This window comes from Myotis nattereri (genome assembly GCF_964212035.1).
Source record: "Myotis nattereri genome assembly, chromosome: 17".
NCBI classification, from domain to species: domain Eukaryota; kingdom Metazoa; phylum Chordata; class Mammalia; order Chiroptera; family Vespertilionidae; genus Myotis; species Myotis nattereri.
Genome location: NC_138092.1, coordinates 31,669,870 through 31,684,518, shown reverse-complemented (window position 1 = coordinate 31,684,518; position 14,649 = coordinate 31,669,870). Strand labels below are relative to the sequence as shown.

Genomic DNA, 14,649 nt, shown 5'->3' with positions numbered 1-14,649 from the left:
ACTAAAAAGGGGCTGTCGCTCTTCCCTCCCTGCTCATTCTGCCAATTTAAGACAAATCAGATAGACAAAGGACCACAATGTGGCCCGTCACTGGCAATGGAAACATTGAGGTGGTTAGCCTGAAGGAAAGAAGGATCTGGGATTTAAAAGATTTGACGGTCCATTTGTCAAAGAGAAGATAACCTTTGGTCCAGCTGAAAAGAGGGCACCTGGTCCCATCTCTGACCTGGTGCTCTCATTTGATTAACTGGAGACAGGGCAGGGCAGTGGGCAGAGAGACGCACGACGCTCTATCTTCCTTGTTCCTCTCCAACACTAAAAGGACTAAAAAAAAAGTCCATCTTGTGACCACGTTAAAGAAATCTACACCCTCTTGTGCAGGCAGTGTCCAAAATATTTAATTCCATCTTTCCAATTATCTCAAGTCTTGGGTCAAGACTAAAGCATAGCATGGGAGTAAAAGAAACAACAAGAAACTAAAAAGAAGAAAAACGGTTGGTTTAATTTGCTTTATTCCCTATGTACCTGATGGGAGATATCTATCTGGGTTTTTCTACTTATTGACAAAACTAATGTAATGGGCTGCTTCTGTGTCTAATCTCTCTGGAAAAATTTTACTTGTGTAAGAGCACACCATAAAAATATGTATTAGTTTACCAAAATATCCCACCATTGGGCTTGCTGGCTGAAGAAAAATATGTCTTGGGTAAAATGCTGCTACTCTCTTAGATCATCACTGAGAAAACAGCCTCTGAAAAGCTAGGTGACTCAGAAGAAAGCTGCCACATAAATACTCATGATAATGATAGGGTGGTTTGCAAAACGTATACTTTACATGTTTTTGGTACTTAATATGTGTTTTTTAAAAAACAAGACCAGTATGTTTATTTTTCAGTTTAAAATAAAGTATTTCACTCTTAATTGAGAAATAGCATTTGAGCTTTCGACTACCTTTGACAACAGGACGTGTCCCTAGAGACTGCATCAGAAGCAATTCTCCACGGCTCCGTGTGACGGAAGCTTCAGTAGTCAAGTCACAACCTTTGGCCACGTTCCCCTCTGTATGTGTACTCAAAGGGCCTTTATAGAGCTAAACGGACCACCAAGTCCTTCAAGAGTCGTTGAAAGGAAGCACCTCCTCCAAGTTCTTTTTCATTTCACAAGGGCTAGCACACACCACAGAAAACGCATTGAAAAGAAGTCCGCAAATGCCGTATTTCAGCTCCGCGAACCCCTCCATATGCAAAATGGCATCCTCTCAGGCCACAGATGTCTTCGCTTTTATTTTCCATATTAACTGCCAATATCTGAAAGCTAGAAGGATACCCGGGGAAAGGACCAGAAAAAACAGGTAGAAAAACATCTATTTAAAACAAAGAAAAGGTACAGTGGGGAAAAGGAATGTTTCTGATAGAAAAGAAGAATGTGGCCGTCTACCTCATCACTACGACCTCAAACAGTTTTTCCTGAAATGCTGAACTCCTTTTTCTATCTCACTCCCATTCTATGTTACAGCTTCTGGGCAATTTGTTAGGTTCTCCTACACAGGCAAGAAAAATGGAATTATGTTTTGGTTGCCAAAAGGCCAGTTCTGGGAAGGGCCACAAATTCAAGCCTCTGCTACTTTATGGAATGAGGAGGGATGACAGCTGGTGAGGAGGGCACCATAAAAGCACACAAGAACATCAGCCCCATGGACAACAGCCACCCTTTCTTACGGCCTTCACTACTGAGAGTGTGCGAATGACACAGAACAAGCTCTCTCCCTGCCACAGACACTGCAGAGAGCACCCGCCCACCAGTGGGTCACTTCCATCACCACTGCTCCCTGGCCGAGCAGGGGAGGTGAGAGTGGTCCTGTAACCGCATTTCTCATTCCACTTCTGTTTATTCCCTCCATTGGAGCCCTCTGTAGGAAAATTATTTTCTGTATAAACAAATTCATCAAGTTAACTTATTCAAGGATGGAAATAACGGGTATCGCATAACATTTTTCCAAACAAAATTGTCACTGCTGTATTCCAGTGCTTAAAAGCAGACTGCTATGGCAATTCAACCCCAGTACTAACATAACCCAAACCCCCTATTACCTTCATCACTGCATATTCAATTTACATAATTACCCTGCTATGCTATTCAGAATTTACATGTAGTTGTATGCATTCTACTTATCCTTGCTTCAGGATGCTATTTCCTTTCCAGACATAGCAGAACAATGAGATCACAATTCAACATACTCAATTCATCTCACCAATAGAAACCCTGTAACTCAAACAAAGTATTGGCTTGGTTAATCTCTATTTGATGACCATATTCTTGGATAGGCATCCCCATAGACAACAGGAAAGCCTCTCAGGAATGTCCTCACCATGATTCACCATAAATCAGCAAGTGCCTAGAAGAGACAGTCACCAGGGCCAACAGAGGTGCCACAAGCTCTCTCGGTGGCCCCTCAGCGTGGCCTCGTGAGCGTCTGGGCTACATTACATTACCTTCCTTTTCACTTGCATGTCTCTATACTCAACAGAAGTGTTCCACTCAAGTATTTTCATACCACTTGGGCAAAAATGTATAGGAGGCATCGACTGAGACTACTAATCAGAAACAACAGTGGGGAAAACAACTACTTAGACTTCCTTCTTAAGAGAAAATAATCGCATGCCCTTCCTCCTACCAAAAGTGTGTGGCTAGTGCAAAGCCATTTCTCTGATTCAGCAACGCCAACATCCTCCTCTGCATAGACAGCCCGAACTTCACACGGGCAGCTGAAAGCACGCAGAGGAGGACTATGCTGAAGGCTCCTCTAGCCGAAGAAGACAGGTCTGTACCTGCACCAAGTCCTAGCACTCACTGGACTTAAAGCCCCAAGTTCCTAAGAGTAGTTTAGCTGTTGGGAAAATTTTAACAAGTTTCATTGTTGAAGACAGCAATATAATATCTGTCCCAATGTATTCTAGGGTGTGCTAAAGTATGTTTTTAAAGAGAAGGCCAGTTCTCTGTAGACTAAGAGCTTCAAAGAATATACTTAGAAATTTATGACCAGATCCACAATATAGTGGGTTTTTCTTTTTTTGCCTATCAGTCTTTACCATCAGATGATAGGTTCAAAAAATTAAGATAGAAACTGAAGCCAGATACATCTTGAGGCTTAAACTAGTCTTGGTGTTATATTTTCTGAGCTCTCAAAAGCTTCCTTATAACACAGACTCTTACATTTTAAGTTTAAAAAAAACACAAAACTCTTTTTAGATTTTGCTGCACATGCTTTCTCTCCTACCAAAAGCACAATACTTAGATTTAAGCAACTGTATTATTTTCAAAACCCTTCAAAAGTCATACTGAAATTCTAGCCAAGTCCTCCTCATTCAGATCCGTAACATTAACACATCACCTGTAAATAACAATTACTTAATGAATTATCTCTCTATAATACATTGTGAGTTTAGAAGAGTGCTCATAAGGAGAAAATAATAATGGTTTTCAATTAAGATACCACATAGTGAGGCATCAAAGATTCCTAAGTAAATGCAAATATTAAGTTGCCTACAAGATCGAGTTATTGAATATAATTTCAGTTCTTTTAAAACCATAAAAAGTACTGATGGCAAAGATTTTTAAATAGCTATGATTCAAACTTTCAAAACACTACAGAATAATTATTGGGGGTTGTTTAGATATTTTCAGCAGGAAGTTGAAAACCCAAGTTTGTTCTTTCGCTTTGCAGCATCTATACAGAGTCACAGAAACAACCTCCTCTCTCTGTGTGCCTGCCCATGCACACACAGCAAAGCCTACCAGAGGCGGCTTTGAGCGAGCTCAAAAAGTTCCATCAGGCACGTCAGTCGCAGAACTGAGCATGCATATATGCACATGGGGGAGGCGGGGGAGCGTGTTTTCTAATGGAGTTTGCAAACAGGTTCAGATTAACCAGGTCTGACCAAAACTTACATCTGGAAACTATATTTTCTAACATGAGCCATATTCTGAAAAATAGATTCAGATGTTTGGAACTGGTTCAGAACAGTTGTAAGAAATGTTCAGTACAAATGAAAAAAATTAGTCTTCAATGTCTTCTCCTCTCAACTTTTCTTACTGAGTAAATATGCCTTCTGGGGGGTCAGAGAGCTGGCAGGGGAAGTAAGAAGAGGAAGTATGGCGCGGAGAAGGCTATTTCCTGGAACCCAAACTTCATGCTAGCCTCGCATGCATATCAGGTGGGTACCTGCCATTTGATTTCCCCCGTGTTGCCACAAGGATGTCAACACTGCCCCTGGAAGCCTTACTCCACCAAGTGGAGGGAATTCATTCTCCTATTTCAGCTTTTGGGAATCGGGGCTGAAAAGCTTTGCGAAATAGAGTGACCTGTCTTGCTTCTACAATCCTTCCTTCCGCGTTTTGCTCTGTCACCAACAATGGGGTTATTGCTTTATATTTACAAATAATTATGCTGGCAACTTGGTTCTGTGTGTTAAATTTTTTTAAAAAAAAAATGTTCACAAAAATACAAGGAAGTCGTTTTAAAATACGAATTTCTATCTGAAGTCTAAAATGTATTATCCAAATTCAGTAGTTCATAGTAACCGAGTCCCAAATTTATAATGGATAAAACCATTAACTTTTTGGAGTGGGCGTCAGAGAAAGAAACTCCACAACGATCATGACCATCGAAGTGCTCCCTCCTCCCTCTCCCCAGCCCCGACTCAGAGGCTGCTCATGCTGGAGCTGTGTTTGCAGGTGCTGCTGGGCGCGGCCTACCTGGACTTTTTGCTGGACTTGGGTTTTGGCGTGGCAGTTTTTGCTTTCTTTTCCTTTGGCTCTTTGGGAATCTTAGGGGCTTTCGGGGTCTTGGGTTCCTTGGGCTCTTTTTTCTCCTTGGGTTCTTTCAGTTCCTTCGGGTCTTTTTTTGCCTTCGGCCTTTTCTTTTTCTTTTTCTCTTCTTGAGACCCATCTAGTGAATTCCTATTTAGTTCTCGGTTATCAACCCCACCAGGGAAGTCCTCTTTACCAAAACTTTTACTGGGATCCTCTGCAACAATGTGGTTGTTTTTCTTCTTCTTCTTCTTTTGCTGTGGCTGCTGCTCTACGGATGGCAGGTAATCCTCACTCTTCACTAGCTGGGTGTTCGGTCCACTAACCTGAGTCATATCCGGCACTGGTTTCTCTAGAAAGGGCTCCGATGGAGAATGCTAAGAGACACAAATAGGAATTGAAATTAGTATATCATTCTTCGTAGTGAAGAAAGGAACTGAAAGTTACAGGCCGGTGTTTCTAACACGTACTCTATACTCAAGGTAGCACACATTTTACCAACTGTATGTTGTAAAATGTATCATTTTCTCTCATCCAAAAAACAAACAAAAACACACATATTTTTTTGAACAAGAAAGCTTTTAAATAAAAGTGAAAAGGGGCAACTTAATAATACAGTAAAAAATTATTTCAGGAAGAAAAAAATTCTCATTCAGCTAAAGACATTGTCCATTTGCTAAGCAGCCTGTATAAAAAATGATGAATGACAAAACAGTAGCAAAAACTAAACTATACAGGATGAATTTAAGTGAAATTCTTTTCCCCATGCGGGAATAGGAACTCAAAAGATACCTAATTAAGCCACTTTAAAAAAGAACAAGTGTACCAAGTGGGCACTGCAAGATTCAGGGCCCGTGGAAGCTTAAAGTCAAAGTGTGAACACATCAATCTTAAACAGTGCAGGTCATTTCTGGTCTAAATAACATGAAAATGCCAAATTAAAAGCACAAAGTCTTCATCTGGTTACATTTCTTGTACTAATATGAAATGCAGATAGTGTTTTTCATAAATTATTACGTTTTAGATTTCCAAATTTAATTGAGGGAGAGAGAACCCAAATAGTCCTTGCAGCATGCCTTGTCAGAAATACCACTGAGAATACCAGCAACTGGGATGGGGTGCTCAGCGATCGTCTGGGATCAGAGTCAGGAACTCCACCTGGCAGTCAGGATGCAAACCAGGCAGGGTTGGTGTTACCCCCACGGTCAAGCATGACATCTCATGAACCCTGACATTCCAAAGTTTTCAGGGGTTGGACTGCCACTCACTTTCTGCCCTTTCCATACATTCTCCAGACACTCAATAGTAACTATAATGTAAATAATAATTAACTGCTAGCCTTTACTAAACAATCTGACTATATGCTAAACATGTGCTGAGTACACTACACCCCTGACACCATTCAATCCCCACACCAGCCCCAAGAGCTAGGGATGGACACTGACACGCTAAGATGCAGTAGCGAGCTACGGTCGGTAAGTGACAGAACTGAGGCTGACATCAGAGCTGATGGCTGCAGAGCCCACACCCCTCGCCACAGCACCTCCAAGAGAGGAGAATGCCAGGCAGTCCAGGTCCAGGTCTGCAGAGGACTCGGGAGTAACTCAGAAGTTATGTTTTACCATCAGCAAGTACTATAAATCAGATTCCAATACAGTGGGGCCTTGACTTACAAGTGTCCCGACTAACGAGTTTTTTGAGATACCAGCTGTCTCTTGGCCGATTTTTTTGCATTGAGTTGATAGAGTAATTTGAGTTAACAAGCTCGGTCTCGGAACGAATTAAACTCGTAAGTCAAGGCCCCACTGTACAACTAACTCTTATTGAGCATCTATTTCATGCCATGTACTGCACTGGGTACTTGTAGGATTAGTTCATCTGAATCTCAGAAGGAAGATGTGATAATTTTCCCCCATCTTTCAGAAAGGAAGTACAGTCCGAGCAGGTTGTGTGACCACCCAAGGCCACACAGCAGGGAACAGAGGAGAGATCTGAGACTAGTTTTCCTAAATCCAAACTCTGCCCATCCCTGAAATCGGACACAAGGGTATCCTTTTGGGAAAGGCTCCACAGGTTCCACTTGATTTTTCCAAAGAGTTTGGTGACCTAAAATCACTTTTTTTAAAAGTCACTACCTGAGAAAAAGTAGTTACACTGTTTCCATTAAAACCTACCATGGTTATTAAAGAAATCTATATTCAGTTCTCCATCTGCACAAGTACGGGAGAAAGAGCCGGGAACTGTGAGGTAAGAGAGAAAAATTCTAGTCTTGGGCACTGCCGTTCGCTCTATTCTCGGGGAAATCATTGCAGTCATCTGGGGCTCACTTTCTTCAACTGCAAAATGGAGGATTTGGGTCAGATGGAGTCCGAAGTCCTTTCCAAAATCCTCTGGTATTAGAAGAACTTAAAACACATAGCGCCCTTTCGTCATCATACTGAGAGAGTGAGCCTCAAAGAGTGAGGGCATGGAAGGGGAGAGAGAAGCAAGGGCACAGGTTTAAGAAGAACACGCGGATGTAAGGCCACAGGACCAGGGTCCCTGCGGGGACAGCACAGCCAACCCAGCCCTGAGGAAAGCACCCTGCCCTCGGTTCTCCCCTCACAGGCATCAGAGGAAAACTCCACCGAGGCTCTGTCCAAAGTATCGTTACCTGAGGACTCATGGAAATCTGAGTGAACTGCTTTATTCAAGCTGAAGGTGAATTCATTGCTCCATATTATCTTCTAATGTAGATCAAAGGAAAAAGCCCTATCCTATCCTATCCTATCCTAACCTATCCTATCCTATATGATAAAGAGCTAATATGCTAATTAGTCCGAAGAGCCAAATGACCTTCCGGACGAAGCCAGGGCTGCGAGGGCTGACTCCCTTGCACAAATTTCGTGCATCGGGCCTCTAGGTTTTTTTATAAGGGACATAGAGATCAAACTTATTTGGAACAAGCTACTTTTCAGGAAACGTAAGAAAAAGTATTTCCTAGAAAGGGAAGGAAAGAGAAAAGTCTACTAGTAAAGAATGCATAGAGCTTAGAAGGGTGAATTAATTCTGGGTTTGTGTACCTGTCTTTAATCTGCCTGGCACTGGCTCCCGTAGCAAAGTGCCGGCTTCTAATGAGAGATGCCTGGTACACATTTCTAAATTAGAAAAAGCATAAAATACCAAATATAAAATGACTGAAAATTTATTTACACACTTTAGCATACAAATTATTTTAGATGCTCCCTTCAGTAATAAATGAAGCCATAAATTAGTACCCCTGAAAAAATTTAATCTTTCATAAGGAGGAGGAAATGTAAAGATTAAATACAAAAAATTATTAATCCTGTTGGATATGCAGCACAATTACGTTTTCGGGTGAAAAAGGTGTTCAGAAATATTATAGTGTTTACCAGACCTACGTCTCCTGGAACCTTTTAGAGAAAAGCTGTTTTTGTAAACATTTAACAAAGAACAGATGGCCTGCCTTAATCATGTGTGTGTGTGGGGGGGGGGGGGGGCCTGGAGCTCACAGTAATACCCTGACAAAGTCTCCCGGCCCGGCCATGTCCTGCCCCCAACCCCTCATGGTACATTCTCTAATGCTATTTAATTTTAAAGTGGATATTTTCCCATCAATTCCCACTGTCTGACAGATAATCAATGCCATTAGCATCTGATATTACCATATAGGGCATTCTTAAAACCCCTCATTCGTTAGAGCAAATGTGGAGAATGTTGGATACCAAAGGTATTTTTAAATACACCCTAAAGGACTTTCTGCTTAAAATATTTCCTATCATACATCAATATGACTGCTGGAATAGTATGGAATATATAAGGACTATGCCATGAACTCCTAGAACTAAAACAGAATGACTGATACTTATAAACTATAAATGACAATGATCCAAGATATATATGTTGTCAAAAATATTACCATAAACTAAAGTTAATTGTTTTTATGCTTAACTCCAGTTTTCATAACATATAAATTAGACAAATACACAAAACTTATATAAAACAGCAGAAGAGACAGGATGCACATGTAACCAAGGGAGAGCTGTGGCGAGGGCAATCCTTCTGCTACCTTCAAGCGAAGGTGGCTCAGCATGCTCAGGGGCATGAGGAGAGTAAGGCGAAGCTTTTCCTCCACCATTCGTCAGCCTTTGCTAATTCAATCTTATTTAATCATGTTGTGGCTTCATATTCTCCAAGCCTCTACCTGTTAGCGTTGTCGAGTAACACAGGTGAGCAACATAGCACTAACGGGGTGCAATGTTTCCCACACGCACAATCTCTGCAAACTAACATTTTGCAACAGAGGACACCTACGGACAAACATTTTGTTTACTGAGTGATACAAAAAATCTAAAATCAAAATACTACTTTATGATAAAGAAAAGATGGTACAGCCCTAGCCAATGTTGCTCAGTGGCTAGAGCATCGGCCTGTAGACTGAACGGTCCTGGGTTTGATTCCAGGCAAGGGCACGTACCTCGGTTGAAGGCTCCCAGCCCTGGTCAGGGGCATGCGGAAGGCAACCCATCGATGTGTCTCTCTCACATCGGTGTTTCTCTCTGTCTCTCCCTCTCCCTTCCACTATCTCTAAAAATCAATGGAAAAAAATATCCTCGGGTGAGGATTTAAAAAAGAAAGATACTACCAACTGAACAAGAGCAAGATGGCCCTCCTGGGAGACACGTCCCTCTCCATAAACTGAGCTCAGAGAACCTAAGGTTCTGGTGCAGAAGGGGCAAACCAATTAAGACCCACGGAGCAGTAATACAACACTCAGAACTGGGATTTAAATGATTTGTAAAAATATAAATATTAAGGACTCATTTAAGATTGAAACTTTTTTAAATGGCTTTGGAGACACATTGCTGTTGCTGGCATTCTTCACTCCTATTTTTTCCAATATAGGCGAGGTTCCTGGTCCCTTGACACTCTTTTAAGAAGGGATTCCAGTATGAGCACTGAAGCTCCATTGTCAGTGAAGAGGGGACAAGGGTTCAAAAGTGCATTTAGCAAGGGTTCAGGAAGTCCTGTTGAGATTTTAACACCCTTTTCTTGTCAATGATGTTGATAAAAAGAAGGTGCACTCAATATGTGGTGCCCAATTCATTTACTCATTCAACAAATATTTGAGATTTAACAGTGATCTAGGCAGCCACAGGGGCTGCCAGGTGGGCGCAGAGCACCTGACCCAGCTGACCCTGAGGAGGCTTCCTGAAAACCGTCAGCCAGGTGCCGGCCTGGGGTCCCTGCATGGAACCAGCCTTCAATGAAATCATGCCTGAAATGAACCATGACCGAGATTGGATGACTGAGGGCATAAAAATGCACTACAAGCAAGCTTTTAAAACCGTCTTTGTGGGGGATTAGATCAAAATGAGCAGACATTAAACAGTCAACTAAAATAATTTTTAACTTTGATATAAAATAAGCATAAAAATATTCTTGAGAATCAAGGGTTGGAATATTTTCTGCTTGGCTAATTTTGGTGTTAGAGTCAGGGCCTCAAGTTCAAGCCTTTTATATTAGTTTTATTGAGCTTATTCTTAACCATTTCTAGAAAAAAATTATTTAATGAATGAGTACATTTATGAACCAAATAAACAACTGAACAATATTGGATTGTTGGTCGTACAAATTAGTTAACAAGGGAAAATGTACAGAACAACTTTTTAGGTTTAGAGTATTAAAAGCTGTTACAGCCCTAGCTGGTTTGGCTCAGTGGATAGAGCACTGGCCTGTGGACTAAAGGGTCCAGGGTTCGATTCCAGTCAAGGGCACATGCCCAGGTTGTGGGCTTGATCCCTGGCGTGGGGGGAATGTGCAGGAGGCAACCAATCAATGATTGTCTCTCATCATTGATGTTTCTCTTCCTCTCCCTTCCTCTCTGAAATCAGTAAATATATATATATATATATATATATATATATATATATATATATTTAAAGCTGTTACATAAAAAGAAGACTCGGGCTATACGGGTTTAGAAATTTCTGGGCTGAACAAAATAAAATGGTCTTTTTTACTGCAAGCCCTTTCTGCACGCTGAGGGGAGCTGGTACACAGTGTGTCCTAAAGGTGTTTATTGGCAGCATCCCTTTTTTCCAAGACTATCTTACTATCTTGAATGGAAGTGTTCTTTAAAATATACTTTGAATTCTACTGATACAAGCCAAAGCAGGGCCAAGTCATCTGCTCCTATGGGATGGGGATAAGTATGTGTGTGTATATGTGTGTGTATGTGTGCACGTAAGCGTGAGCACCCATCCCTCAAATTAGTGGCTATCAAATGTTTTATAAGGTAGCATATGACTGTATGAACAAATGTAATGTTATATAAAAAGCACTTAAACAGAACACTGCATTGGCAGGTTCTTTTATGCGCAATTAAGTCACTGGTAGGAATAAAATAGGAATATTGGTATAATCATATAAAGATGACATATAATTTCTGTTATATATACAGTCAAGATAATTACCAAGTTAAATAAAGTGACTGTTGAAATATCATAACATAATATTTTATCTTTGCCTGTAACTCAGAATCATTACATTTTAGAATTAATTTTTTTAAATTACTGATGAAATACATAGCTCATTGAAAAACCATCCGAAGGCCTTTTGAACCTCTGATTTTCCACTTGTGTTTTTAAATTGTCCTCGAATAGATCTGCCATACAAGCAAAATCTTAAACAGCTACAAATTAATGAGTCGCTTTCATGGCATCTAAAATATAAACATTCTGAATTAATAGAGTCCAAAATAATGAACTAAGTGGTTAGGTTAAATTTAATGTTACATAGTTTCATATCAGATATTGAGTACTGACCATTAGGAGTGAAACTCTACTATAGGAATTGTCCCAAATAGCGTATTTTAAGTAATTGTGCAATATATATATATTAGAGGTCCAGGTGCACAAAATTCGTGCATGGGAGGCGGGGGTCGGGGGCGTCCCTCAGCCCAGCCTGTGCCCTCTCACAATCCGGGACCCCTCAGGTAGGGTCCCTAGGCCTGGCCATCAATCAGGGCCTATCAGGACTTTCCTTCCCCCCACCCACCCACTGCTGCTGGCTGCTGGCAGCTGGCCACGCCCCCACCACTGCCACTGCTTACCATCTGTGCAGTGCTGCCCCCCCTCTCCTGCCACCAGTCGCCTCCTTCTGTGGGCGATAGGCACGGGGTGCAATTGCTTGGCTGGCCTGGGCCTCCCTCTGTGGAGTGATCGCTGGCCAGCCCCACACACCCGCCACAGTGTCGCTGGCTGGTGGCCTGGGCCTCCCTCTGTGGGGCTATCCATCACAGAACCCTCAAATTGATCGCCCTGCAGAGGGAGGCCTTGCCCACCTGACGCAGCGCCACCTACCTGGTAGCCTTGGTCTCCCTCTTTGGGGCAATCGTGGAGTCCCCCCCCCATTGATCACCCCTCTTTAGGGCAATTGTGGGGCGATGGAGGAGTGCCCGACCAATTACATCACACCTCCCTTGGCTGGCCTGGCGCCAGTGCGTGTCATAGCATGGTCGTCCAGAAGGTTGTCCAGACGGTTGTTCTGCTGTTCGGTCTTTTGGTCAATTTGCATATTATGCTTTTATTATAGGTAGATGATAGATAGATGATAGGTAATTGATTTTTAGAGAGAGAGGAAGGGAGAGGGAGAGAACGAGAAACACTGATGTGAGAGCTCACAACCTAGGCATGTGCCCTGACCAGGAATTGATCCAACAACTTTTTGGTGCACAGAAGGACACCCAACCAACTGAGCCACACCGGCTAGGGCCACAAGTAGCATTTTTAATGTGTAAAGCACTGTGTTGTGGTGTTCTTTTTACAATCAGATTGACTAGAATAACACAGCAGTGGAACTCCACCAATGTTAACCCCTTTCTAAGTGTCTGAGGAATCCTATGTGCACTTGTGCTGACACTGACCAGGCTGTCACACGCTGCTGTGGCGCCTGCAAGGCTGCCTCCAGCCTGGCCCCTCGGGGTGACGGAGAAAAGGGTACAGGGTGCAGCCTGGTGTTCGGGCAGAGGCAGCACCGGGACTGTCATCCTGGGACACTGGACTGAATGTGCTGTGTGCTCTGCTAAGCATCTTACTTATCTCCCAAGTCCCTATAACAACCCTATGAGGTGGGTGAGGTGCACTGCTTTTAAAAATGACGCTTTAAGACGAACTTACCCAAAGTTACACAGCCAGAAAATGGCAAACCCGAGATTCTAACCCAGATGTGGCTGCAAAGCCAGCGTGAAGGTGACCGTGGCCCACGCGTGGCTGCAGAGGGGCGCGGGGAGGTCTCCAAGCCCGGTTGTGACCACAGCACAAGCCTGGGAAGCCACTTGCTGTCCTTCTCCACCCACAAAGGTCTTAGTTCTAAGACCTTAACCCTAATCTACAGGCTAAAATGGCTTTTAATTTAATGCAGTTTTAGAATTTTTGCCTTCAAAGGGTTAGGAGAGAATTCTAGTTTAATTTCAAACTAAAGCTGTAGAGAACCACTAACTTTTCTCCCAAAGATAAAAATTAAGAATTGAAATTCGCATTATACTTTGCAGCTAACAAGCATTACCCAACTTGAATCTCAAAATCACCCTGTTGGATAAAAACTGAATTCAATTCAATCAACCTGCTTTGTGTCCCAGGAACTGAACTGAGTCTTCCAAAACCAGGATCAGGTAAAAAAAAAAAAAAAAAGAAAAAAAAAAAAAAGAAACAGAAAAAAGAAAAGATAATCCCATTGCCTGCTCTCCCTTAAAAACTCTCCCAAAACCACATTTTTGAAATAAAACCAGCTTATATGACTTTTAATCCAATCTACTATATTTCAAGAAATCTAGCCGAAACCGGTTTGGCTCAGTGGATAGAGCATCGGCCTGCGGACTGAAGGGTCCCAGGTTCGATTCCGGTCAAGGGCATGTGCCTGGGTTGCGGGCACATCCCCAGTAGGAGATGTGCAGGAGGCGGCTGGTCGATGTTTCTCTCTCATCGATGTTTCTAGCTCTCTATCTCTCTCCCTTCCTCTCTGTAAAAAATCAATAAAATATATTTAAAAAAAAAAAAAGAAATCTAATGCAGTTCTTTTCTCCAGTTTGGTAACAGATGATTCTACTTCCTAGGAAAAGCACCAGGCGAAGTAGCAGGTTTGCATTTAAGGACCATGTCACTGCAATAATGTGTCTACACACACACACACACACACACACACCCCACACATGCACGCCGAGGGCACAGAACTGATGTTAAACTCAACATACTTTGGATGTATCTCCACTGCTACATAAATGCTTGGGGAAATTAGCTTAATTGTTTATATAAGACGTGAACTGTGCTTTTACATGTGCTAGTTTTTGAAAAAGGGTACGCAAGTAATCAGACCGTGTTCCTGGCCTTGAGAACCATTTCCTGAAGTGCTTTTAATTGAGGGGAAAACACGTAGAGGGAGCAATAGAGCCTGGCTTCTCTGGGCAGAGGAGAAACAGAAACCACCCCAGCTGGATACAATTCAAGTCTACTGCAGTGATGGCGAATAACTGCTTAGGCCTCCTTGTCCACGGGGGTGGGGTTGGGGGTGGGGGTAGCCCCCAGGACACAGCAGGGCTGCTGAGAGACTACACCCATTCTCCAACAGCACCCCCTCCCCCGCCCCCCCCCCCCCGCAAAAAAAAATGCAAGGTCTGCCCCATGGACATCATGGCGTCTCTGACTGACAATAAGCAAACCGAACCATAAACCCATTAGAGGAGTCTCGGATACAGTCAGTCACACTTCACTCTCTTGTTCCAAATCACCAAGTGCTATATGTTCAACCAAACATAACTTCCTAAAAGTAAAAATTTAAAAA

The 14,649-nt window shown here is 42.4% G+C and overlaps 1 protein-coding gene across 1 annotated transcript in view; it reads right to left on the bottom strand.

Moving 5' to 3' along the window:
* The window catches only part of CHD7 (chromodomain helicase DNA binding protein 7), a 181,205-nt gene that overhangs the window by 73,846 nt on the left and 92,710 nt on the right, over positions 1 to 14,649 (bottom strand). The window contains exon 3 of the mRNA XM_081111504.1: positions 4,756 to 5,186. Within this exon, the coding sequence (XP_080967630.1) occupies positions 4,756 to 5,186 (431 nt within the window). The remainder of the gene's footprint in view (positions 1 to 4,755; positions 5,187 to 14,649) is intronic.